Source organism: Littorina saxatilis, linkage group LG6 (genome assembly GCF_037325665.1).
Source record: "Littorina saxatilis isolate snail1 linkage group LG6, US_GU_Lsax_2.0, whole genome shotgun sequence".
NCBI lineage: Eukaryota > Metazoa > Mollusca > Gastropoda > Littorinimorpha > Littorinidae > Littorina > Littorina saxatilis.
The window spans coordinates 56089881-56115867 of NC_090250.1; the positions used below are offsets into that span (position 1 = coordinate 56089881).

The 25987-nt window shown below is 42.2% G+C and overlaps 1 protein-coding gene across 3 annotated transcripts; it reads left to right on the plus strand.

The window, feature by feature from the left end:
• The first annotated feature begins 142 nt into the window (after nt 1–142).
• Nucleotides 143–25901, plus strand: LOC138969561 (calnexin-like). 3 transcript variants are annotated; one of them, XM_070342393.1, is made up of 22 exons: nt 143–248; nt 756–930; nt 1628–1707; nt 3065–3123; nt 3492–3556; nt 3857–3933; nt 4190–4271; nt 4869–4937; nt 5414–5461; nt 5815–5890; nt 6568–6646; nt 6866–6940; nt 8305–8340; nt 10819–10932; nt 12004–12044; nt 17394–17509; nt 18258–18332; nt 18732–18881; nt 19310–19429; nt 23548–23721; nt 24597–24667; nt 25300–25901. In XM_070342393.1, exons 1-22 carry the CDS (start codon nt 145–147, stop codon nt 25334–25336), a joined length of 1923 nt encoding a protein of 640 aa, XP_070198494.1. In that variant the 5' UTR covers nt 143–144; the 3' UTR covers nt 25337–25901. The 3 variants fall into 3 exon arrangements, with proteins under 3 accessions (XP_070198494.1, XP_070198493.1, XP_070198495.1); XM_070342392.1 differs by lacking the exon at nt 19310–19429 and adding an exon at nt 21428–21556; XM_070342394.1 differs by lacking the exons at nt 143–248; nt 19310–19429 and adding exons at nt 359–412; nt 21428–21556.
• The last annotated feature ends 86 nt before the right edge of the window (nt 25902–25987 follow it).

Genomic DNA, 25987 nt, shown 5'->3' on the forward strand with positions numbered 1-25987 from the left:
GAACATGCTGCAATGTTATCACGGAAACCTACTCGTCATGTTGCTGATAGTCTGACCTAGGACAGGATTTGTTTCCCCTTAGTGTGTAGTTGCGAACAACCAATAGAATGAGCCGTTACAAGTTTACTTGGTTTGGGGCGTCTAATGAGAACACACCACGTTAGAACGGTTGTCTGCTCCTGGCGTCTGCCACAGAAGATTCTGGATAGTGTAATTTTGTTAAAAACAGTATTTCAAGACAATCTAAGGTAATTTGTACTGCCATTGTATCATGTGTTGAATAGTGTACCTTTTTTGTTTGCATTTTATCCTTTATACAGAATTTCATGTGGAAAGGACATTACAGTGCTCGCCGGTTTGTGGTCCGTCCGTTGGGCACCATTGCTCTCATTGCATCTCAAATCGGCATGTAGTCAGTATAATTGCAGCAAAGTCGTTTATTTGTGCGTTCTGAAATACTGGTTATTTATCAATTGAACTTTTTCCTTTCCTACTTGGCTGTAAGTGTAAACTTTTGGGGAACTCATAATTATGAGAACATAATTCATCACTTGTGAATTATTGTTCATGTGAGAACATGTGACTGTGCATTACATTATACACATGCACCGAGCACGATTTATGGGTTATGCCTGAGGGCCTATTTGAATACCAAATTTGTAATCTGATAAGAACAAATTGTTGTGGAAACTCTTGAGTACTTCACCTCTTGATATTCACATGGTTCACCCCAACACTTTTTTTTGTCATTTCAGGATGAGATTTTGGCGTGTACTATTGCTTTTGAGCATTGTTGGGCTGGTGTTGGTGAGTGTTGCAAAATGCGATGCGAAAGTAGACGATGAAGATGAGGAAGAAGAAGACGAGGAAGATGGACAAGTAGAGGTGGAAGATGAGGGAATAGAAGTCGAGCAACAACCACGGCAGAAGGTAAGACCATGAAGAGCATGATGCATTATATTTTTGTTTGAACACAGTATGAAGGGTACCTTAAATGTACTGCTCTGACTTCACTTGCTGAACTCATGACATCCGATTGCAGGATGCAGTTCATGAATTAGAAGAAGCAACTGCATCCACATCACTATACAGTTGAAATTATCCTCACAAACATTCTCCATGATGAACCATGCGGAGTAAGCACAAGACCTGTATTCATCACCATGCTGATGTTGGCTACCTATCACTAAGAAGAAGAAGAAGAAGGTTTCTAATGTGTACATGAATTTTAATTGACTGCAAGAGGGCCCGGTAGCTCAGTTGGTAGAGCGCTGGACTTGTGATGGGAAGGTCGCAGGTTCGAATTCGGGCTGGGGCGGACACGGGTCAACTTTATGTGCAGACTGCAGAGGCGGAAGCCATGTCCCACCCCCGTGTCACCAAAATGGCACATAAAAGACCTTGGTCATTCTGCCATAAGTGCAGGTGGCTGAATGCACCTAAACAAGCAGACACCTGGGTAGCGCAACTCAGTTGCTGCTAGCTTTCCACTGGGAGGAAGTGACCCGAATTTCCCAGCGATGGGACAATAAAGTAATGAAAATGAAAAGAATAAATTCTCGGATTGCTATTTTATGAAATTTGCTAAGTTCTGTTCTTGTGTATAAAATATATGCTCTATTTTCAGCCTAGATACCAGCGACCAGTGCCCAAAAAGCCTGTCTTTTTCCATGAACCTTTTGACTCCTTGGACTCCTTCGCGAAGAAGTAAGTACAAGTATTATACAAAAATAGATCATATGTGATAAGATGGGATAGGTTAATACCAGACCTGTTTACCAGTACGATTTGGGCGTATTTTGTTCCCCAAATTATTATCGGTACGCAAATATGCGACACACGCACAAAATACGCATAAGAACAAGACTAGAATACGTTTTCCGGTGTTGGTGTGCTGATTACGGGATGGTACAACTGATACCGGTTTTGGTCGAAGGGAGATAACTATGACAGCGAGTCTTCAGCTGTGGAAACCTTGTTCAGTTGTTGGCACGTGCGATCGTCTGGACAATCGTGGCAAAATGAAGCGGTAAAATGTGTCAGTTTTGGATGACTGTACCATTACCAAGTCTAAACAGCAGAAGCAGCAGATTTTCTTGGAGAAATATAAGAAAGAGCCAGGAATTGTGGAGTCTACTATGGGAAAAAGTCATGCACACTGCAAGTATTGTAAATCAGATTTCTCCATTTCCCATGCTGGGAAATATGACATCGATCGACACTGCATTTCCAAAACTCACCTGGACAAGGTTGCTGCAAAGAAATCCGCTGAAAGCTGTCAAGGAATTATGAAGTTCATTCCTGCAAAGCAAATCCTGGCAGAAGAAAAGACTGTAGTCCGTGCTGAAGCAATGTTTTCTGAGATGATTGTAAAAATGAACTTGCCACTGTCAACCGCAGATGTTATTTCACGAACTTCATCTTTTCATTATCAATCTGTTTGGAAGACACTGGTTATAATGCTATAAACTGACAGGTAAATAAAATTGTTTTATCCCTGTTGTATTGGAAGGAGTTAAATTCTGAAGGTGTTCACAAGACATGCTATTCTTACACAAACACGTTTGCACCCACGCGTACATTTTCCCTAGCCCATATGGCTTTGCTTGCAAAGTACACCAACTTTTTGAAAAATACACTCAACTTTTTGGGAAAGTACTCTTGCCTCGGGTTTAGGGTAAACAGGTCTGTAATACATTGATAAGATTTATAATTGTAAAGTTATCAATAGGCTGGTCATTTGAAGCGCTGGGTGTTTTGATGAAAGTTAAAAGTGGATGATGCATGCAGAGCAGTTTGTTGAACAGTGCGGTACATGTCTCTAGTGTTCCTGGTAGACACAAGTAGTTTGACAGGTTAATCTGGACTGTGCATGAACACACATTCTGGTATTATAATTATAATGAAAATTGTTTTAATCTAAATAGATGTTACTAATAGTAGTCTTTTAAAAGACTGTTATAAGTTATATTCTTGATGTCATTTTGGTGAGGATTTGCAAAGGGCAGATCGGGGATACGTTTTAGTATTGCAGAGAAGAAACTTTATTTTTGCTTGGTTGCAGGTGGGTTTTCTCTGAGACAAAGAAAGATGGAGCTGATGAAACTATCGCTAAATATGATGGTAAGTAACCTACTTTTGCTCACGATATAGTGCACAGTGTTCAGGACATTCTGAAAAATATATCGTTCTTATTTCATTTGTCATTGTATTCAAGACCCTTAACATTTATTACATTCAGTCAGATTTGTGGGTGTGTTTTTGCTATCTGTGCAAAGGCAACATAGAAAATGTGTTCTTGGAGTTAAACCCATGCAGTCACTTTAAAAGATAGAAACGTCCCCAGAATTCTTATCTAGTGATCAAAAACGAGAGTATACATGTATTACAACAGTAATGTTTGGAAGAGAATAAGTGAGTGAGAGGAGATTGCTGTTTAGATGATCTTGTCTTGATGAAGAGTTTTATTATTGTACTTCATTTTTTAACAGGCAAATGGGTTGTGGAGGAACCTAAATCTAATCCTATTGAGGGAGATCTCGGCCTCATTTTGAAGGTTGGTACCATTTTTCAATACCCATTTCTTCCATTCCTCGTTTGTTGAACATATACTGACAGGATTTTTTGAAGCTATATCATGTCCAACAGGAGAGTGCTATTGATTTTTGAAGCACCTTTTTATCCAGTGTCGAAATTTCTGATAAACCTGTTTAATCTAGTCTTTGTGAGTTGAAAATAAAGATAACTGTGTGATATTAATTATAGAATAAATAAATTACATTTATTGACAGAGCGGTCATGTCCCTCATCACTTGAAAAAAGAAGTTGAAGGATTTTGCACTTTCATTTATTTCAGTCCAAGGCAAAGCACCATGCTGTGTCAAGTCTAATGAACAAGGCTTTTGACTTCAGTGGCAAGCCATTTGTCATGCAGTAAGTCTTTGTGTGTTTGTCAGTCTGTCTGTCTTTGTAGCTATCTTTGTGTGTTTGTCAGTCTGGCTGTCTTTGTGTTTTGCATGTTAAATGAGCTTTACTGAGCTCAACAAGCTTGTCTGTAGGTTTGTCTGTCAGTGTCAGTTTAGCATCTGGATTTCCAAAACATGGCTTCAGAATATGGAGGCATAGTTTGCACAGACTTAAAACATGACCAGGAGTTTTAAAGTCAGTGTTTTCTTTTTCTTACTGCCAGGTATGAAGTGCGCTTTCAGAATGGCATGGACTGTGGTGGTGCCTATGTCAAGCTCCTTTCTCATGAGCCCAAGATGGACCTGGTGAGTTTTTCTATCATTCCTGTGAACCCACAAAACTAAAACAACAAAATTCTTAAAAATAAATCTGTGCTGACATTGTCATGGATATTAGGCAAGGAGAAAGTCTTCGGCATTGCAAAACAAAGTTTGACTACATTGATCAAATTTTAGATAATAATTGATATTAGCTTTGAGTTTGAGAGGTTTTCGTTAAGTAACTCCTCATTCTTTTTGGGGGGAAAGTGATAGCGTTCAGCACAACAGGAAAAACACATGGTGGTGGTTGACTAATTGGAATTAGGAAATGATGTATCAAGAAGCCATGCAGGCTTATGTTGTCTAAATAATTGTTATTCTAAATATCTTTAAAAAAAAAAATAAATAAACACCTGAAGGATCGAGCTTGCTGTGTACTAAAATGACTGAATTGTTCCTGACCTCATAACAGCTTAGTAGAATAAAATTGTGACTTGTGCTTTACTATTTCAGTTCTTGGTTTTTTTAAATTGAAGAAAAAATGTTTTCATCTGTAACTCTGTATGTGTGTACGTTTGTGTTTTGCAAATTTCATGATTTATGAAATACAGTTTCAAGACGCAATTCACCTTTCAATTTCAGAAAAAATTCAACGACAAAACTCCTTACACCATCATGTTTGGACCCGACAAATGTGGAATGGACAGTAAGGTGGGAAAAATATCAACATGAACATCATTTATGTACCGTACTTTCTGGCTGGCTGGTCTCAACTGAAAATATTGGTCATTGACCCGAGCTCACAAGGCCAACCAGCTCTTAGAATGCAATGGCTTTGATCTCACCACACATCCCCGAGTAAAACATATTTTTACTCTGTATACTTCCTTTGACTTTGGGGCTAATGTGTGGATTTTTCTCATTTTCACCTTAAAAGTGGGAGTTGCGCCTTTTACATTGATGCACCTTGTAGTTGCCAAAATACGATAATGAGTTGACGTTGACAGTCATTATGCATACATGTTGTAGATAAGAATTTCTGTTCATCATTTGCTGTGTGGATCAGGCCGTGGGGTTTTCTTTTTTTTCTGTAATGCTCTTGTGATGCTGTAAAAGTAATGGGGGACAAATGTAGTAAAACTTGTGTGTCTTGAGACGTTCTTGAACCCTTGTTATTTTGTTTACAGATGCACTTCATCTTCAGACACAAGAATCCCAAGACTGGTGAAATAGAGGTAAGACTGGTGAAATAGAGGTAAGGACATTCAGATGGCTCTGTTTGTTGCTTTCTTTTCTTGTGCTGTGTATGCATTAAGTTCTGATGCAGCAGTGAAAGTATGATTTATAATATAACAAGTGAACCTTTACTGGAAACCCTGTGTCTCTGGTGATGTCCATCTTAGTGGAAGGCTTGTGAGTTGAGATGTCTGTCTGATGAGGTAAGCAAAGTCCAGAAATTTCAAAGATGCTTTTTTGTACGATTAAGCTTAATCGGAATTTCTGTGTAAGGTTGAAAGTAGTTTTGATAAGTTCCAGTGAGGTTGAATGTGAAAGATTTGCTGACAAGCATGTACATGTATGTTTTCAGGAGAAGCATGCCAAGAAACCCACAGCCAACATTGACAGCTACTTTACTGACAGGAAGACACATCTCTACACATTAGGTAAGTTGGAGATATCAATGGCTGCCCACAGATGCTTCTAGTTCTACCAGAGGGTTCTGGGACCCTCAATTTTAGCAGAACTTTAGTGGGTCCCAAAACAGCTACATCTGCAGGGAATTTGAACAGCCAGATTTTCACTGCCATTCCCACGCAAAAATGGCATTGGTGCTAGCAGTACGCCAGTAGGCCTATCAGACAATTGCCGGTTGCTGTAACATTACTTCATAAATGAATTTGTTTGAATTTTCTTTTTCATTGAAGACAGTATTTTAGCAAAGGGTGTGTTCCTTTTATTGACTGTCCTAAGTTTTTTTATTTTTTAATACGTGTGTTTGTGTGTGTGTATTAGAGAGAGAGAGGGAGGGGGAAGGAACCACAGGTTGAGGCATTGAAATTGTGTGTAATTATGTACGATACCAACAATTGCACAGTGTGGCAGTGACCTTTAAGTACATTTTCACTGCTGATATGATAAAGTCAAACAGACAAACTTCTACTCAAAATTCTCTGGCATTTCCGCAGGAAACATACAGCACAAGTGACAGAACTTTAACATGACACCATGTGACATATTGTCCAACCTTGTGTGAAAGGAGGATCAAGAAGAGAGGTCTGGCTTTGTTAAGTGGTTGAGGTATCATTAAATGCATTCATTTGTGCCCTGGCTTTGTGTGCAGTGGTGAACCCAGACCAGACGTTTGAGATGCTCATCGACAACGGCCTCGTCAACAAGGGCAGTTTGCTGACAGATTTCAGGTAGGTAGCACGACTTGGGAACACGTACACAGGACATTGATCTGCTCTGATACCAAATCTTGATTTGTGTGTGTGTGTGTGTATGTGTATGTGTGTATCGCTCTGTGAGTGTGTGTGTGTGTAACTGCAAGAGAGTGTAACTGTATGTAACTCTGTGTGTGTATGTACTTAGATGTTAAGATTTGAGAATGTATTAAAGGTAATGGCATGCTTTTGCAGTCCCCCCGTGAACCCTCCCAAAGAAATTGAAGATCCTAACGACAAGAAACCTGCTGACTGGGATAACAGGGAAAAGTGAGTATCGGCACACATTTTTTATCATGGTTTGAGTGAGTGTTTGTGAGAAGAAGATAACTTTTTTTTTTTACTAACACTTGTAGAAGAAGTTAACAATAACATACTGTGCTTTGGAACTGGTTGTATCTTTGAAAATGAAAATGTTGGCTTAAAAGTGAAATGCCTTTTCCTTGTTTTATTTTCCTTTATGTTGTATTTGCTTGAAAAGCAGCAACTTTTGTATCATGCAAAACCATACTTGCTGCAAGGATATTAGACAAAACTGTCAAAAAACATATTCACCAATTTGTGAAAGTGTTTGTAAACTCATGTATGTCATGGCTAGATTCCGAATCTAGCTGGATAGAATCAGAATTCTAATCATCCAGAAGTTCACTGGATAGAACTGCCGACCTGGCTACACTCAGAATTCCAGTCTCATCCAGAAGCTTGATAGACAGAAAGCATTATAAGATGATTAGTCATTGGTTGTGCCAAGGTACCCTTTTCCTGAATAAGCTCATGCGAACTTGATTCTGTAAACGTTGTCCAAGTTGAACTGTTTGAATTGCATTTGACAAGTAGTCACTGTTACTTTGTCACATCGCTGCACTTGTCTGAATGTGGTGCTGTGCTGACACACTACACTATGGACCAAGAAGACAAAAATTACCATCTGCTCGAAAAACGTGACATTGCACATTGTTTTCTCTCTCTCTCTCTCTCTCTCTCTCTCTCTCTCTCTCTCTCTCTCTCTCTCTCTCTCTCTCTCTCTCTCTCTCTCTCTCTCTCTCTCTCTCTCTCTCTTGTGTGTGTTTGCTTGAGTTCGAGTCCCTACGTTTCATTCCCAGTATTACCATATTATGATAAGCTTGAATAAAATCTTGTTTAAACCAAATAAAACCAAAGAATACTTGTCATGCCTGGACATGAACTCCGAATCATTAACTGGTTCAACAAAAGTTGCATTTCACAAAGCGCCTGTTTTGTGAGTTTGATTTCAACGCTGGATGAGATCGGAATTCTGATTCTATCCCGCGATCTTTTGGATAGGATCGGAATTTTGATCTTGGCCAGATGAAATTACAATTCTGATTGTATCCAGCGAACTTCAGCATGGGATCGGAATTCCAATCTCAGCAAGATGAGATCAGAGTTCTGATTCTATCCAGCTAGACTTCAGATTCTATCCAGCTAGACTTCAGATTCTAGCCAGCTAGACTTCAGATTCTAGCCAGCTAGACTTCAGATTCTAGCCAGCTCGACTTCAGATTCTATCCAGCTAGACTTCAGATTCAGAATCGAGCCAGATTCGGATCTTAGCCATGACATATACGCATTACCAAGGTGTTTGTGATGTAAAGTGTTTGTGTTTTCCACAGGATTCCTGACCCAGATTCTACCAAGCCAGAAGACTGGTGAGTGAAGTAGATGTAAATCTTGATTCAGTCACTTAGTATGGCCTTTCTGTGCATGTCATATTCCGTATATGAAACGCACCTCCTGTAATGCCTCTTAGCCTCTTGTTTACGCAGGAGGTTGCTCCGGTACTGTGTAAATCTCATGCCTCTTTGCCTCTTGTTTACGCAGGAGGTTGCTCCGGTACTGTCTAAATCTCATGCCTCTTGTTTACGCAGGAGGTTGCTCCGGTACTGTCTAAATCTCATGCCTCTTTGCCTCTTGTTTACGCAGGAGGTTGCTCCGGTACTGTCTAAATCTCATGCCTCTTTGCCTCTTGTTTACGCAGGAGGTTGCTCCGGTACTGTCTAAATCTCATGCCTCTTGTTTACGCAGGAGGTTGCTCCGGTACTGTCTAAATCTCATGCCTCTTTGCCTCTTGTTTACGCAGGAGGTTGCTCCGGTACTGTCTAAATCTCATGCCTCTTTGCCTCTTGTTTACGCAGGAGGTTGCTCCGGTACTGTCTAAATCTCATGCCTCTTTGCCTCTTGTTTACGCAGGAGGTTGCTCCGGTACTGTCTAAATCTCATGCCTCTTTGCCTCTTGTTTACGCAGGAGGTTGCTCCGGTACTGTCTAAATCTCATGCCTCTTTGCCTCTTGTTTACGCAGGAGGTTGCTCCGGTACTGTCTAAATCTCATGCCTCTTTGCCTCTTGTTTACGCAGGAGGTTGCTCCGGTACTGTCTAAATCTCATGCCTCTTTGCCTCTTGTTTACGCAGGAGGTTGCTCCGGTACTGTCTAAATCTCATGCCTCTTTGCCTCTTGTTTACGCAGGAGGTTGCTCCGGTACTGTCTAAATCTCATGCCTCTTTGCCTCTTGTTTACGCAGGAGGTTGCTCCGGTACTGTCTAAATCTCATGCCTCTTTGCCTCTTGTTTACGCAGGAGGTTGCTCCGGTACTGTCTAGATCTCATGCCTCTTTGCCTCTTGTTTACGCAGGAGGTTGCTCCGGTACTGTCTAGATCTCATGCCTCTTTGCCTCTTGTTTACGCAGGAGGTTGCTCCGGTACTGTCTAGATCTCATGCCTCTTTGCCTCTTGTTTACGCAGGAGGTTGCTCCGGTACTGTCTAAATCTCATGCCTCTTTGCCTCTTGTTTACGCAGGAGGTTGCTCCGGTACTGTCTAGATCTCATGCATGCATGGTCACATTAGACAGTGTTGTTCTCTGTGGCCTCTCAAGTCTTTACGTTATTGTATTTTCATGTACATATCTTCACAACCTTGTTGCTCAATGTTTGGTCGTTGTGGGCTTCTACATTTTACGTTATTGTTTTTTCTGTACATAATTATCTTCACAGCCTTCTTTCTCACTGTTGGTGTCTATGGCCTCTCACGTCTTGACATTATTGTATTTTGCTGTACATATCTTCACAGCCTTCTTTCTCACTGTTGGTGTCTATGGCCTCTCACGTCTTGACATTATTGTATTTTGCTGTACATATCTTCACAACCTTCTTTCTCACTGTTGGTGTCTATGGCCTCTCACGTCTTGACATTATTGTATTTTGCTCTACATATCTTCACAGCCTTCTTTCTCACTGTTGGTCGCTGTGGCCTCTCACGTCTTGACATTATTGTATTTTGCTCTACATATCTTCACAGCCTTCTTTCTCACTGTTGGTGTCTATGGCCTCTCACGTCTTGACATTATTGTATTTTGCTCTACATATCTTCACAGCCTTCTTTCTCACTGTTGGTGTCTATGGCCTCTCACGTCTTGACATTATTGTATTTTGCTCTACATATCTTCACAGCCTTCTTTCTCACTGTTGGTCGCTGTGGCCTCTCACGTCTTGACATTATTGTATTTTGCTCTACATATCTTCACAGCCTTCTTTCTCACTGTTGGTGTCTATGGCCTCTCACGTCTTGACATTATTGTATTTTGCTCTACATATCTTCACAGCCTTCTTTCTCACTGTTGGTCGCTGTGGCCTCTCACGTCTTGACATTATTGTATTTTGCTCTACATATCTTCACAGCCTTCTTTCTCACTGTTGGTGTCTATGGCCTCTCACGTCTTGACATTATTGTATTTTGCTCTACATATCTTCACAACCTTCTTTCTCCCTGTTAGTCGCTGTGGCCTCTCACGTCTTGACATTATTGTATTTTGCTCTACATATCTTCACAGCCTTCTTTCTCACTGTTGGTCGCTGTGGCCTCTCACGTCTTGACATTATTGTATTTTGCTCTACATATCTTCACAGCCTTCTTTCTCACTGTTGGTCGCTGTGGCCTTTCATATCTTTACGTTATAGTAGTTTTCTCTACATCGTAACATGTGTTCACAGCCTTGTTTCTCAGTGTTCGGTCTCAGTGGCCTTTCACACCATTACGTTATTGTATTTTCCTCTGCATATCTTCACAACCTTTCTCAGTGTTTGTGTCTGTGTCTTTCTACATTTGACGTGATTGTGTTTTGGTGTGCACAGGGATGAAGACCAGCCTGCTACTATTGTTGACCCTGACGCCACCCAGCCTGAGGGTTGGCTGGAGGATGAGCCCCGTCTGGTGCCCGATCCTGAGGCCACCAAACCTGAGGACTGGTCAGTCTGGTTTTACACAAAGAAAACATTGACAAGCTCTTAGAGGTGCACTGTGCAATCCACTTCTTGCAATCTTCTGAGAAAGAGTTGACAGTTCATTAAATGTAACAAGGAATGGGTCACACATTATAAGCCTCAGAATGTTTGTCAGTTCCAGATTTGCTGACTATAACCAGGGTTGGGGTGCAGGAAGCAAAACTAGGTGCTGCCCAAGTGGGTGGTATGCAGCCGTGGGTTGGGGTGCAGGAAGCAAAACTAGGTGCTGCCCAAGTGGGTGGTATGCAGCCGTGGGTTAGGGTGCAGGAAGCAAAACTAGGTGCTGCCCAAAGGGGTGGTATGCAGCCGTGGGTTGGGGTGCAGGAAGCAAAACTAGGTGCTGCCCAAGTGGGTGGTATGCAGCCGTGGGTTGGGGTGCAGGAAGCAAAACTAGGTGCTGCCCAAGTGGGTGGTATGCAGCCGTGGGTTGGGGTGCAGGAAGCAAAACTAGGTGCTGCCCAAGTGGGTGGTATGCAGCCGTGGGTTGGGGTTGGTTAAAATTGAGATTAGTTGTGATTTCAACACATCAATACCGCGGCTTGTTCCCACCCAGTTTTGCTTCTCAGCCCTGAACGTCACAACACAGTCAACAATAAGTGGCTTTACCACCTTGCTTTGCTTCTCAGCCCTGAACGTCACAACACAGTCAACAATAAGTGGCTTTACCACCTTGGGTTGCTTCTCAGCCCTGAACGTCACAACACAGTCAACAATAAGTGGCTTTACCACCTTGCTTTGCTTCTCAGGCCTGAACGTCACAACACAGTCAACAATAAGTGGCTTTACCACCTTGGGTTGCTTCTCAGCCCTGAACGTCACAACACAGTCAACAATAAGTGGCTTTACCACCTTGCTTTGCTTCTCAGGCCTGAACGTCACAACACAGTCAACAATAAGTGGCTTTACCACCTTGCTTTGCTTCTCAGGCCTGAACGTCACAACACAGTCAACAATAAGTGGTTTTACCACCTTGCTTTGAAAGGTAAAAGTTGAGTACTTGAGACCAAAGTATCATGTTGTTCCTTTTCTGTGCAGGGATGATGAAATGGATGGTGAATGGGAAGCTCCGCTGATTGGTAAGTCTTGTGCCGCTCCATCAGGTGTTGAATTTAATACATTGCGGTGCAGGGTAACGCTAACATTCCTTGAAACGTTGCATGGCCCATGATTCTTTCCATCAAATCTGCAAGTATTTCTGTAATGCTTGTAATAACATAAACTTTGATCTTACCTTCTAGAATTGATAACTGAAAACATTAAAGGCACAGTAAGCCTCCCGTAAACCATCACAGATAATGTCAGGCTTTTACACACAGTACAAACACCCTTCCATTTGAACGCTCGCCGAACGGGAACATCCTAGGTGCCCTACGTAAAGAGCGAGCAATTTTCAAAGAACTAATTTTGAGGATTGTCTCCTCACACAATCGGACCGTGGTGCGTTTTGGCGCTAGACCTAACTTTTTTAGACCTGGATTTTTCTTGATGTTGCAATGAGCTAGGTTTTCTCATACATTGCAGTATTGCTAGCATCCTCAAGGGCACTTCCCTTGACGCAGCATGGTATAAGTCACAGCTTCCGTCCCGGGATTGGTATTTGGTTTGATAAGAGGGCTCTATCTCCCTCAAATTTAGGCTGGACTTCCTTACTCATTTCACAAATCTGCTCCATCCTTTTGTATCCGCATCTCCTCCCTGAGTAAGTTTCTTGCTTTCGGAGATCATAACTTGTTTAACCGTCTGGTTAGGGCCCTCGTCAGATACCGGGTCCGGACATTGCCTATTAGTTCCGTAAATCAAATAACTTCTCTTTATCTCCATCAATCTTGCTTGTGATAAAGATATTCCATGGGTCACTTTGGCCAAATGGTTAGCCACACTGTTTTGACAGGCCTATCTTTGTGGTAAGGCCAGTCATGTGACAATCAGGCAGTCCTGCCTCTTTCTGCGGTCAGAGCTCAGGTGGCTCTAGCCTGGGCCTGGTCAATAGCAGTCCTCCGCTTCGGTCTACTCTCAGAGGTTCTGGAGTTAGCCTGCTGGCGCTCAGAGAACGTTTTTATCATTTACTACCTCAGAAATGTCGCTGGAACGCGACAGGACGGTAGTTCCGCTCTACCAGCTATGGTATCAGCAGGAAAGTTCTCTGTTCTTGATATTATGAATTTCCCTCCTCCTACAGTAGCAATCTGCTATATGTGAGTTGGGTAAGATATGTAATTTAATCACAAATTTTAGTAATAAATTTTCATTTGATTAATATACTTACCCAACTCACATCGTTTATTCCCTCCCGCCTCCCCACTGTTGGGGGTATATATTTCTAAAAAAAGAAGTGAGTTGGGCATATGCGCACGCATACGGAAGACAGACTCAGTATTGGTCTGGCCTTGATACCGGTATGGGTATTGGTCACTCTTTTTGACTCACATGCGAAGCAAAAGTGAGTCTATGTACTCACCCGAGTCGTCCGTCCGTCCGTCCGTCCGTCCGGACGTCCGTCCGTCCGGACGTCCGTCCGGAAAACTTTAACGTTGGATATTTCTTGGACACTATTCAGTCTATCAGTACCAAATTTGGCAAGATGGTGTATGATGACAAGGCCCCAAAAACCATACATAGCATCTTGACCTTGCTTCAAGGTCAAGGTCGCAGGGGCCATAAATGTTGCCTAAAAAACAGCTGTTTTTCACATTTTTCCCATTTTCTCTGAAGTTTTTGAGATTCAATACCTCACCTATATATGATATATAGGGCAAAGTAAGCCCCATCTTTTGATACCAGTTTGGTTTACCTTGCTTCAAGGTCAAGGTCACAGGAGCTCTTCAAAGTTGGATTGTATACATATTTTGAAGTGACCTTGACCCTGAACTATGGAAGATAACTGTTTCAAACTTAAAAATTATGTGGGGCACATGTTATGCTTTCATCATGAGACACATTTGGTCACATATGATCAAGGTCAAGGTCACTTTGACCCTTATGAAATGTGACCAAAATAAGGTAGTGAACCACTAAAGTGACCATATCTCATGGTAGAAAGAGCCAATAAGCACCATTGTACTTCCTATGTCTTGAATTAACAGCTTTGTGTTGCATGACCTTGGATGACCTTGACCTTGGGTCAAGGTCACATGTATTTTGGTAGGAAAAATGTGTAAAGCATGTGAGTCGTATGGGCTTTGCCCTTCTTGTTTAGAGTTGTCTCCCTTGTTACCAAGGGGACGCGCACAGCGTTACCAGCACTGAACTAGGGTTAATTGCTATATGTGAGTTGGGTAAGTATATTAATCAAATGAAAATTTATTACTAAAATTTTTGAATTCCGATGTTTTATTGAAACAAAATATTTGTGTACTTTTTTTCTGTTTTAAGATGTTTTGACCAATTAGTTAGCCGTTGCGCTGAAAAGACGTTTTCCGATTTACCGGAAGCGCGCGTGTTCTCAGCATTGAATCTTTGTTCTTAGACTTAGTTCAGCGTCTGCGTGCCAACTTGTAATTGAAGTGAAACATGGAAAAGAAAAAAAGAGTGCGAGATTCAGATGGTGAAGAGAAGACACCAGCTCTGTCACCAAAGAAGAAGAAAAACGGCACAACAGTGCTGGAAGTCCAGTTATTCTCAAGACAGTCCAGTGATGAATGAATGTCAGAATGACGAGACCAAAGACATTTTCAGAACAAATGTTACAACAGTGTTGATAATAATAATAATAATAAATGAGCATTTATATAGCGCAACATCATAACTTTACAATTATGCGCTTTGCGCTTGACACATTTAAAATTAAAACACAGTTATACAAGCATTTACATCTACATTCATAGTCAACAACGCTTAATTAAAAGCATACACCATCACACATACATTACAAAAGATTCTTCCACTAACTAAGTAATAAAAACATGAATAAAATAGGTAGTAAAAAACAAGGAAATACCAGCTGAATACCCTTAATCAAACAGAACATGTTATCAACAATGCTGAAAACTGTCCTAGATGTTTATATACATTATCACTAAAACAACAAATACACTACATGTAGCCTACTGATGGACTGAGAAAACAAAATCAGGGGTTGTATTTCTTGAAGAGGTGCGTTTTAAGTGCTCGTTTGAATGCTTGGGGTGACTGATGTTTCACCTTGGCTTGTTAATAAATAGTAATTCCCATTCTACTGCGTCATAGTGTTTCAGTTTGTGTGCTTTGTGAGCAGAATTATGTCTTGAACTGTCGTTACAGCTTACTACTGAAACATTTTAAAAGCTACTGAAATTTGGTTTGTTTACTACTGATGAGCGTTTTGAGTGTGCACAGGTCTGCAAAAGCCATCGCTAGAGTTCTTGTGAACCACAGCCGTTTGTTTCGTGCATAGTCAGAGGTACATAATAACGTGCTATTGCAGATAAGCTCACAGCGAATTACAAACTGACGACAACATTGTGAAAAAGGGAAACTGGATCACACGGGTTCACGATGGCTCAGGGGTAAGATAAACCACGCAAAAATAAATTCTTTGAAAATTGCTCGCTCTTTACGGAGGGCACCTAGGATGTTCTCAAGCGGTGAGTGTTTAAATGAAAGGGTGTTTGTCCTGTGTGTAAAAGCCTAACAGTATCTGTGATGGTTTACGGGAGGCTTACTGTGCCTTTAATTTCTCATATACTGTTCAAAAAAAGAAACGCATAGCTTGTAATATTTGGTTAATTTAGTTATATGGCTACAAGGATATCCACCAAACTGCAGAAAATGTTTATCTGGTCGTCGACCTTTCGTCCATTGCCACAAGTGAGCTCTGCACGTGACGCATGCGTTATCAGTGGCTACAATGTCAAAATTGCTCATTTGGCATGACCACTCGTCATGCTTCAGTGTAATCTCGTGAAACTCGGGGAATATTGAGCTCTCACCATGTCTTCCAAAACCCATAAAAGCGGATTGTTCGCCACAAAGAAATCAGACGACAATTCAGCGACGAAAGATGGCCCGATTGAGCAGAGAAGACCGCCAAATTGCATTGGGTCGTTTACAAGCAGGCCAAAGTCAAAGTGCAATCGCCAGGCACTTCCACGTGTCCCAGAGCACCATCAGTAGACTGTGGGTCAGGTTTCAAGCCACTGGCTCCGTTGCTGACTTGCCACGAGCGGGAAGACCAAGGGCGACAACTGCTGCTCACGACCGCTTCATACGGCTCCGCCACCTCCGGAATCGTTTCCTGTCGGCCTCATCTTCTGTCCAGGCTCTCCCCGGGCCACACCGATTATCGGACCAGACCGTGCGGAACCGCCTGCATGAAGCTGGTTTGAGAGCTCGCAGACCTCACAGAGGAGCTGTCCTCACCCGCCGCCATCGCCAGAACCGAGTGCAGTGGGGCAACCAGCACCTCCGCTGGACCGTCCGGAATCACTGGAGACACGTGTGGTTCAGCGACGAGTCCTACTTCCTGCTCCAGCGACATGATGGTCGGAGGAGGGTCTACCGGAGAGTAAACGAACGTTACGCGCCCAACTGTGTGGATGAGGCACCCGTTCATGGTGGTGGAGGCGTCATGGTGTGGGGGGCGATCAATACCGCTGGAAGGAGCACCCTGGTGCACGTCCAAGGGCGCATAACTGCCCAGCGATACGTGGAGGAAATTCTGCGCCCACACGCCCTTCCTCTTCTGGCTGACCAGGATGCCATATTCCAGCAGGACAACGCTCGCCCGCACACAGCACGACTCACCACCCAGTTCCTCACCGACCACCATGTCCAGGTGCTTCCCTGGCCATCCATGTCGCCAGACATGAACCCGATAGAACACCTCTGGGATGAATTGGACAGACGTGTGCGCAGGCGAGAAGAAGCGCCGGCAAATCACCGCGATCTATTGCAGGCACTTCAGGAGGAGTGGGACACCATCCCACAGCAAGATATCCGGCATCTGATCCAGTCCATGCCCAGAAGGTGCCGGGCAGTTGTTGCTGCTCAAGGCAGTCACACCCCCTACTGACTTGACAGCCTCGGCACCCAATCATATTGATTGACTGATTGATTTGAAGATGCAAATGAACTGTGTGTGCATTCAACTGTGTCCATACCAAATTTCAAACAAATAATCTAAATATTGGATTTTCTGTTAATTTTTTCGAAAAATAAAACAAATTTGGCAAGTAGCAACTATGCGTTTCTTTTTTTGAACAGTATATAACTGTTTTTTATGTGTCAGTTTTTCTGTCGGGCAAATTTCGGCATTTATTTCAAAGAATATGATTCTTATGAAGAGTTTCTATATGATATTGAGGAATCGGTTCTATGTTTCTTCGACCAATAAAAGGCAATTCTGATGTTCTGTAAGCTGTAGAGTATGCATGTACTTGGATGAAGAATTGACAGCATGAGTGAAATGAAGTTGAGGTTGAGGTTGAGGTTGTCCTGTGTGTGTGCAGACAACCCCAAGTGTAAGGAAGCCCCTGGGTGCGGAGAATGGGAACCCCCCACCATCCCCAACCCCAAGCACCGCGGCAAGTGGTCTGCTCCCATGATCGACAACCCCAACTACAAGGTGAGGCTGGGAACCCCAGGGGGTAGAACGTGTACAGTGGAGTCCGGGTACAACGAATCTCAAGGGAGATACATTTTAGTTCGTTATATCAGTAATTCGCTGTAGAGTTTTCAACCCTAAATGGCCTCGAGACAAGTTTTCCCACTCACCTTCAAATGATCGTCCCATCGATCTTTCCTTGGAGAGTACAATCTCTGCATGTTTTCAACAGCTTCATAATATAATCCATAGAGAGGCATAGTTCAAATGTTCACTTTACTGTAATTTTAGAAGTAAAATTTAAAAAGTCGTGTAAAAGCATGTACCTATGCAAATGAGTTCAAAAGGTTCGTTGTAGTCGGAAAGTAACAAGTAAGAAATAGAAGGCTGTCTGCCGGGAAATCAATGGCAGTTCGTTAAAAGCGGGATTGTGTTATATCCAGGTTCGTTATAGCTGGACTCCACTGTATCAAGAAGATAAACGTTTCTGTCAATATGCTTGATGTCTGTGTGTGTGTTCGTAAAGGTTCGTCATGAAATGTGCAGTTTGTATGTAGCATCTTTTCACCTTGAAATATATTAGTGTGTTTGTAAAGGTCTTGCTTCCTTGATTACAATCAGGATTGTTTCATACTCGTGTTGTGAGTCATTCAGCATTATTTTTAGGGTCACATTTACCACATTACATTTTAGAAATTGTGTAGACTTGTTAGTAAATATTTGTATTATGCAACTGACTAATTGTATTGATGTTTTACTTTCTTTCTAGGGCGTATGGAAGCCACGTACGATTGAGAATCCAGCGTACTTCGAGGACAGCGAACCTTACAAGATGACACCCATTGTAAGTCAACATGTTTTTTTTTTGGCGGCCTCTTATTATAGTAATGTATTGAACACTTTGACTCGGACGGAAGAGCTTGGATTCATGGTTGTGTAACGAGATGAATGTCGTCAACTGATCCACGCACCTATTGTTGTTCTTGCCTGGGTTTATTTGAAACAAACTTATAACTGAACTAACTAGTTTGGCAGGCTCATTTCAAGCAAGAGTACGTTACGTTTTCTCAGTCAGACAGCTCCAGCGCACAGATCTACCAAGTAACTTTCAGCCAGGCTACAAATACATTTAGCTTTATAGTTGCGGACTCGACACACTTCTCGCAAGCTCTGTATGGCATACTGTGGGCAACAGTAGCTTAACATTTCCAGTTTCAATGATGTGTTGTTTTTCCTCATTTAGGGAGCTCTGGGTCTGGAGCTTTGGTCCATGTCTGACGAGATTCTCTTTGACAATTTCATCATGACGGATGACCTTGAAGTGGCCAAGGAATTTGCAGCCGCCAGCTGGGATATCAAGAGCAACGAAGAACGAGCAGCATCTTCAGCAGGGGTATTCATTCACCGCTTTTTAACTCAAAATAATTTCCAAAAAAATACACAAGACGTTGAGATTGACCTGTTTTGACTGAACAAGCTATCTAACATGTGGACCATGAATTTTTGTATGGTTTATGAGATTGATATGGAGGCTTTTGATTCATTTGAATTTTCTTACTAATAACAAAAAGCTCAGATTATAAAGTTGATTGTTTTTGTTTAAAACAGAGCTAGTGTCAATGAAAAGGTGTTTCAGTTTGTATATATATACGCTTAAACATGTTAACTTTTCTAAAGAGACTTTCAGCCTTCTCTGTCAATAGTGTAAGAAGCACACGTTGTGTTGAAGAAACAGTGTTACATGTATTTGCTGTGTATGGTGGGCACACAGTATTGACACAGTTCCATGCCATGCTCTAATGTCACCCCCCCCTGTTCCAGCGTACGATATTTGAAGCGATAAAAGAGGCGACGGACAAGCGGCCGTGGCTGTGGGCGGTGTTCATCATCGTGGTTGTGTTGCCGGTGGTGTTGATAGTGGCGTACTGTTGTATGGGCAAGGTGAAGGACCCGGACTTTCTGGATGGCGCCTTGCGTTCATACCAGCCTTGGCTTTGGATGTTGTCGGTGTTATCCCCTGGCTGGCTTTCTTCTCTTTGACTCGCCCTCATGTGTATTCACATGGCTCTTTGTGGCTCTCTTGTGTATTCACATGGCTCTTTGTGGCTCTCTTGTGTTTGATTTATCTTCGTGCTTCTGATGTGTAGCTGTCGTGAGACTTGAGCGGGCCTGACCAGCAATGCTAGGCATAGTGAGGATAAACTGATTTTTGACTCACATGCGAAGCAAAAGTGAGTCTATGTACTCACCCGAGTCGTCCGTCCGTCCGTCCGTACGTCCGGACGTCCGTCCGTCCGTCCGGAAAACTTTAACGTTGGATATTTCTTGGACACTATTCAGTCTATCAGTACCAAATTTGGCAAGATGGTGTATGATGACAAGGCCCCAAAAAACATACATAGCATCTTGACCTTGCTTCAAGGTCAAGGTCGCAGGGGCCATAAATGTTGCCTAAAAAACAGCTATTTTTCATATTTTTCCCATTTTCTCTGAAGTTTTTGAGATTCAATACCTCACCTATATATGATATATAGGGCAAAGTAAGACCCATCTTTTGATACCAGTTTGGTTTACCTTGCTTCAAGGTCAAGGTCACAGGAGCTCTTCAAAGTTGGATTGTATACATATTTTGAAGTGACCTTGACCCTGAACTATGGAAGATAACTGTTTCAAACTTAAAAATTATGTGGGGCACATGTTATGCTTTCATCATGAGACACATTCGGTCACATATGATCAAGGTCAAGGTCACTTTGACCCTTATGAAATGTGACCAAAATAAGGTAGTGAACCACTAAAAGTGACCATATCTCATGGTAGAAAGAGCCAATAAGCACCATTGTACTTCCTATGTCTTGAATTAACAGCTTTGTGTTGCATGACCTTGGATGACCTTGACCTTGGGTCAAGGTCACATGTATTTTGGTAGGAAAAATGTGTAAAGCATGTGAGTCGTATGGGCTTTGCCCTTCTTGTTATTTATTTGAATTGACCTTACTAATCTTGGTTAATGCTCAGTTTTTGTTAGTAAATGATAGCTGGGGGGGGGGGGGGGGGGGGGGGGGTCGGGTCTGCAATGTCTTGCAGCTCACTGAGTCAAGCAATTCATAATCTTTGTGCTTGCTTCAAAGTTAGTTGAGTGGAATGCCGAGCTGCTCTGGGACTAAAACATTAGGCGTTAACTCCTGAAAATGATACGAAACCCCAAAATGAAATTCCTGGAAACAAAAATGTTATAAGTTTCACATGCTTACCAAGTATTGTTGGTCAGACCGGCAGTGAAGTCAACCAAGTATTGTTGGTCAGACCGGCAGTGAAGTCAACCAAGTATTGTTGGTCAGACCGGCAGTGAAGTCGACCTGTTTAGTGTTGTTTCTTTTCCCCTTTGGCTTTCGTATTAGTTTGGATGGTTTTTGTTTGTTTGTTTGAATTGAGTTGTGTGTGCCCAGTTACTTGATGTTGTGTGGTTGTACAGTGGGTCTTGCTGTGGCAGTCGGTTTTAAGAGCAGAAGACACATAACTTCTCAAAGATGAACACTTACGGATAAGAACTTGTGCTGTTAACATGTGTCTAAAAGACCGAGCTTGATTAACGATAACGGTACCCCCGGTAATGGAGGGATAGTATTGGTAAACCCAGGGTTCGAGTATACAAATATTTGCCATTACAACTGAAGGCGGACTCATATGAAATGTCAATGTACATGGAAGTTGTAGCCGATGAAAACAAGTGAGAAGAAGAGGTAGGGGGAGAAGAAACCACAGCAGAATTCACTATGCAATTTGTAGACCGTTCACCACCTTGAATTTCCAGCACGGAGGTTGCAGCTGAGATGGCGGCCTGTCTGAATACTGTGTGCCTACCCCCCTGTTGAAGTGTGGGATGTGTTGTGTGGATGCAGTGTTAGCATGGTGTAGAGTGTTTGCTGTGACGCACAGGGCATCTGGCAGACCCTGATGTCAGCGGCCGAGCAGCGCCAGTGGCTGTGGGCTGTGTACGTTGTGGTTCTGCTCCTGCCCATCGTCCTGCTCTCCATCTGTCTCTGCCCCAAGTCAGGCCCCATCAAGGTGCTCGTCCACACAGAGAGATCGGCTTTTGTGTGTGTGTGCGTGTGCGTGTTTACAGTGTGTGTATTTTGGGTGATCGTGTGTGTGAGAGATGTGCGTTTGCACGCATGCATGTGTGTGTGTGTGTGTGTGTGTGTGTGTGTGTGTGTGTGTGTGTGTGTGTTTTCATGAACTGAAGTGAGAGCAAGAGGTGTGTGTGTGTGTGTTTTCATGAACTGAAGAGAAAGACTGTGTGTGTGTGTGTGTGTGTGTTAACTGAGGAGATAAAGAGAGATGTACGTTTGCACACATTCATGTGTTTGTAGATATATATATATATATATATATATATATATATATATATATATGCAGCTGTGTTTGTGTGTGTATGTGTATGCTCATGCATTATTTGGACAAGTATGATTGTGCATGGGCATGTTTGAGTGTTTATGCAGAGTATCTGACCATTGGTGCAGGTCTAGTTTAAATGTGTTTTATTTGCTTTTGTGTGTGTGGACATGTGAATGTAGCTTTCTTTAATGTCGCACAACTAGATTTGTTTTTCACACTCACTTGGACGTTCATTCCTTGCTGTTGTGTATGTTCTCCTGATTGTTGCCGTTGTTTTTTCGTTCAGAATCTGTATTCAACTATTCAGCCTTTTGTAAAGATAGACTTTGGGATTATAGAACTTCTTTGTATTGTTTTCTTCAGTTTTTTAAAATTTCATTTTTGACTCACATGCGAAGCAAAAGTGAGTCTATGTACTCACCCGAGTCGTCCGTCCGGCCGTCCGGAAAACTTTAACGTTGGATATTTCTTGGACACTATTCAGTCTATCAGTACCAAATTTGGCAAGATGGTGTATGATGACAAGGCCCCAAAAAACATACATAGCATCTTGACCTTGCTTTAAGGTCAAGGTCGCAGGGGCCATAAATGTTGTCTAAAAAACAGCTATTTTTCCCATTTTCTCTGAAGTTTTTGAGATTGAATACCTCACCTTATAGGGCAAAGTAAGCCCCGTCTTTTGATACCAGTTTGGTTTACCTTGCTTCAAGGTCAAGGTCACAGGAGCTCTTCAAAGTTGGATTGTATACATATTTTGAAGTGACCTTGACCCTGAACTATGGAAGATAACTGTTTCAAACTTAAAAATTAGGTGGGGCACATGTTATGCTTTCATCATGAGACACATTTGGTCACATATGATCAAGGTCAAGGTCACTTTGACCCTTATGAAATGTGACCAAAATAAGGTAGTGAACCACTAAAAGTGACCATATCTCATGGTAGAAAGAGCCAATAAGCACCATTGTACTTCCTATGTCTTGAATTAACAGCTTTGTGTTGCATGACCTTGGATGACCTTGACCTTGGGTCAAGGTCACATGTATTTTGGTAGGAAAAATGTGTAAAGCAGTTCTTAGTGTATGATGTCATTGCTAGGTTTAGTTATTTGACCTTGACTCTGAAGGTCAAGGTCATGTAAAGGTCAAGGTCAAGCATGTGAGTCGTATGGGCTTTGCCCTTCTTGTTCTTTTTTTTTCTACCCAATTCACATTCAGTAAATGCTTTAGGTATTTATTCAATTTTGGATAACCTTTATTTATATTTCATTTAGCAGGTAAAAGCAGAAATAGAACGAGTCTCTTACATATTTGGAAGCTTATTGCCTGATGCTCACATTTGACAGACTGATGAGTCATCTAAAGTTAACAGCTCTAACTGAAGAACTGATACAATAATATGCAGCAGAAAGAGTGATAACATTTCTGCTCGTAGCTTCTGCTTCTTTCTTCGTGTTTCTGATAAGAAAGAAATCTACAGGCACAGATTATATTCTTAACAATGAGAAATCCAATACAAGACCTGGGGGTAAAAAGGAAGAAAATGTACATGTATCTAGTGTGAATCTTTTGTCAGGTTTAGTTGAAAGACAGCAGTAATGTGAAGACATGAAGCCATCGCTCCTAAAGACAGTGGCAGTAATCTTGTGTTCTCTCATACAGCCGGAGGATGTGAGTGCGCGGCGAAAGAAGACTGACGAGGCCTCCCCTGATGACGAAGAGGAAGAGGAGGAGGAGAAGAAGAAAGACAAGGAAGCCAAGAAAGCTGACGTAGGGGCCGGGGGAGACGGTGAAGGGGATTCCAAGGTCACCCAGGCTGACCTTGAGGCCACAGAGGTGGGTGACGAGACAATACAGAGGAACCTTCCTTTTATGACCTCCAAAAATGTGAGAACATTGGGTCTAACAATGAGGGAGTCTTAAAATGGAGGTCAAGGTGCAGAGGTTATGGAGGTCAAGTTGCACAGGTTATGGAGGTCAAGTTGCACAGGTTATGGAGGTCAAGTTGCACAGGTTATGGAGGTCAAGTTGCACAGGTTATGGAGGTCAAGTTGCACAGGTTATGCAGAGAAAATCTTAAAAAAGCAAGGTCTTAAAGAGGGGTGGTCTGAAATTGGGTCTTAAAAAGGAGGGTTCTACTGTACCGTACAATACAACACCACACAATAGTCCAATGGAAAATCACCGTGCAGTACAGGACAGTTCAGTACAACACATCACAGCTTTATTGTCTGTTATTTAGGATCCATGGATAAAGTGTATTTGGCTCGTAATTTTCTTGAACGTTTTTGAGGTTGGCCTTGAAACTTCCTAGGCTTCCAAGTTTTGAGGACTTCACGCTCAATGTAAAACTTCCTACTTTTTATTCGATCCTTGAGTTTGGAACATATTTTTGAAAGAGCATAAAAGTCGGACCATTTGACGTATAACATGAAACTTTGTGAATTGATCATCCATAATTTGAAGTTGATGTAAATCAAATTTGCAGTATTTTGCTGAACACATGAAGGCAATATTGGGGTTACCCTGCATTTCCAGCTGACAGTAGGGTCAAGTTTGGGTCAGAAAGTAGAAAAGTGTTATTTTCTTAATGTCCAATGAGCTACAGCCGCAGATAACTTGTTTGAGGAAGGGGAGTCACATGAGCATTTGCTTTCCTCAGTGAAAAGTGAACAAAGAAAAGTGAAGTGTGTGTGGTGTTGTGTTATCAGGACGATGTTGACGAAGGAGAGGAAGCTGATGCAGAGGAAGATGAAGATGCCAAAAAATCTCCATCCCCAAAGTAAGTAGTGTGGACACATCATTCGGCTGTTTCCTTCTTTAATTCTTGTCTATTCTGACTTTACTTATTCAACTTGTCACATTGGTTTTCCTCTTTTCAAGCCCTTGTCACATTGGTTTCCCTCTTTTCAAGCCCTTGTCACATTGGTTTCCCTCTTTTCAAGCCCTTGTCACATTGGTTTCCCTCTTTTCAAGCCCTTGTCACATTGGTTTCCCTCTTTTCAAGCCCTTGTCACATTGTTCTCATCATTCTTGTTCTATCTTCTGATCATTCCTGCTGTATTTTGACTTTTCTCATCATTCTTGTTCTATCTTCTGATCATTCCTGCTGTATTTTGACTTTTCTACTTCTTGAAAGCTTCTTACATCAACACAAGCCTGCCAGAAGTTATGAAGTTTCTGTCTGTCTGTCCATCCCTCCCTCCCTTTTGTGTGTGTGGGTGTGAGAGAGAGAGAGAGAGAGAGAGAGAGAGAGAGAGAGAGAGAGAGAGAGAGAGAGAGAGAGACAGAGAGAGAGACAGAGAGAGAGAGAGAGACAGAGAGAGAGAGAGAGAGAGAGACAGAGACAGAGAGAGAGAGAGACAGAGACAGAGAGAGAGAGAGATTTAAACCATTGATGTTTTCTTTCCACAGAAAATCCCCCAGGAGGAGAAAAGCACGCAAGGAGTAGTTAGATCCTGTGCATGAGAATGCGCACGCTTATTCTCAACAAGCCATCAGGAGAGAGAGAGTGAGAAAGTGGGAGCGCTGTGGTTGTGAGCCGTGGTGAGACTGGACCTATTCCCGCCTGTATGAACATCCACCATTTCCAGTCTGGCTGATAGAGCTGTTTGAGTGTTTTGATCAGTGTACATGTAGCTCTGGGTGTTTGTGTCCCCTTCTTTTTATGCAAGCTGGAGGATGGGTGTTAGTGGCTGGCTGTGTAGGCAGCGACCATCAAAGTGTTGTCTCTTGTGTGTGTCAACTTCACTGACTGCGTTTACAAATCTTGAATAAATGATCTTTATGATATTCTATCAAAAGAAGAGTAACAGTGCATTTATTTTGTAAAGAATTGTGAATTACATAGAGAAGTTGAAGTTGTTGTTACACCAGGCAACAAATCTTAAATAGTGAATTACATAGAGAAGTTGAAGTTGTTGTTACACCAGGCAGGGAAGCCTTATTTTATTAAGGTGTTTTTGATGAACATGCAATCCTATGAAATTAAGTGTGGGGAGAAAATCTGTTGTTGTTGGGGGGGGGGGGGGGGGTTGGGGGGTGAGTTTGTGTGTGCATGAGAGAAGGAAGGAGGGGAGGGGGGGTTGGGGGGTGAGTTGGT

What these genes read in the sequence shown, in the direction of transcription:
- LOC138969561 (XM_070342392.1), top strand. Translation starts at nt 145, where the DNA reads ATGAGAACACACCACGTTAGAACGGTTGTCTGCTCCTGGCGTCTGCCA. An exon ending in CCAAGTCAGGCCCCATCAAG is followed by an intron (nt 21,557 to 23,547) that starts GTGCTCGTCCAC and finishes TCTCTCATACAG; the next exon opens with CCGGAGGATGTGAGTGCGCG. An exon ending in CTGACCTTGAGGCCACAGAG is followed by an intron (nt 23,722 to 24,596) that starts GTGGGTGACGAG and finishes TTGTGTTATCAG; the next exon opens with GACGATGTTGACGAAGGAGA.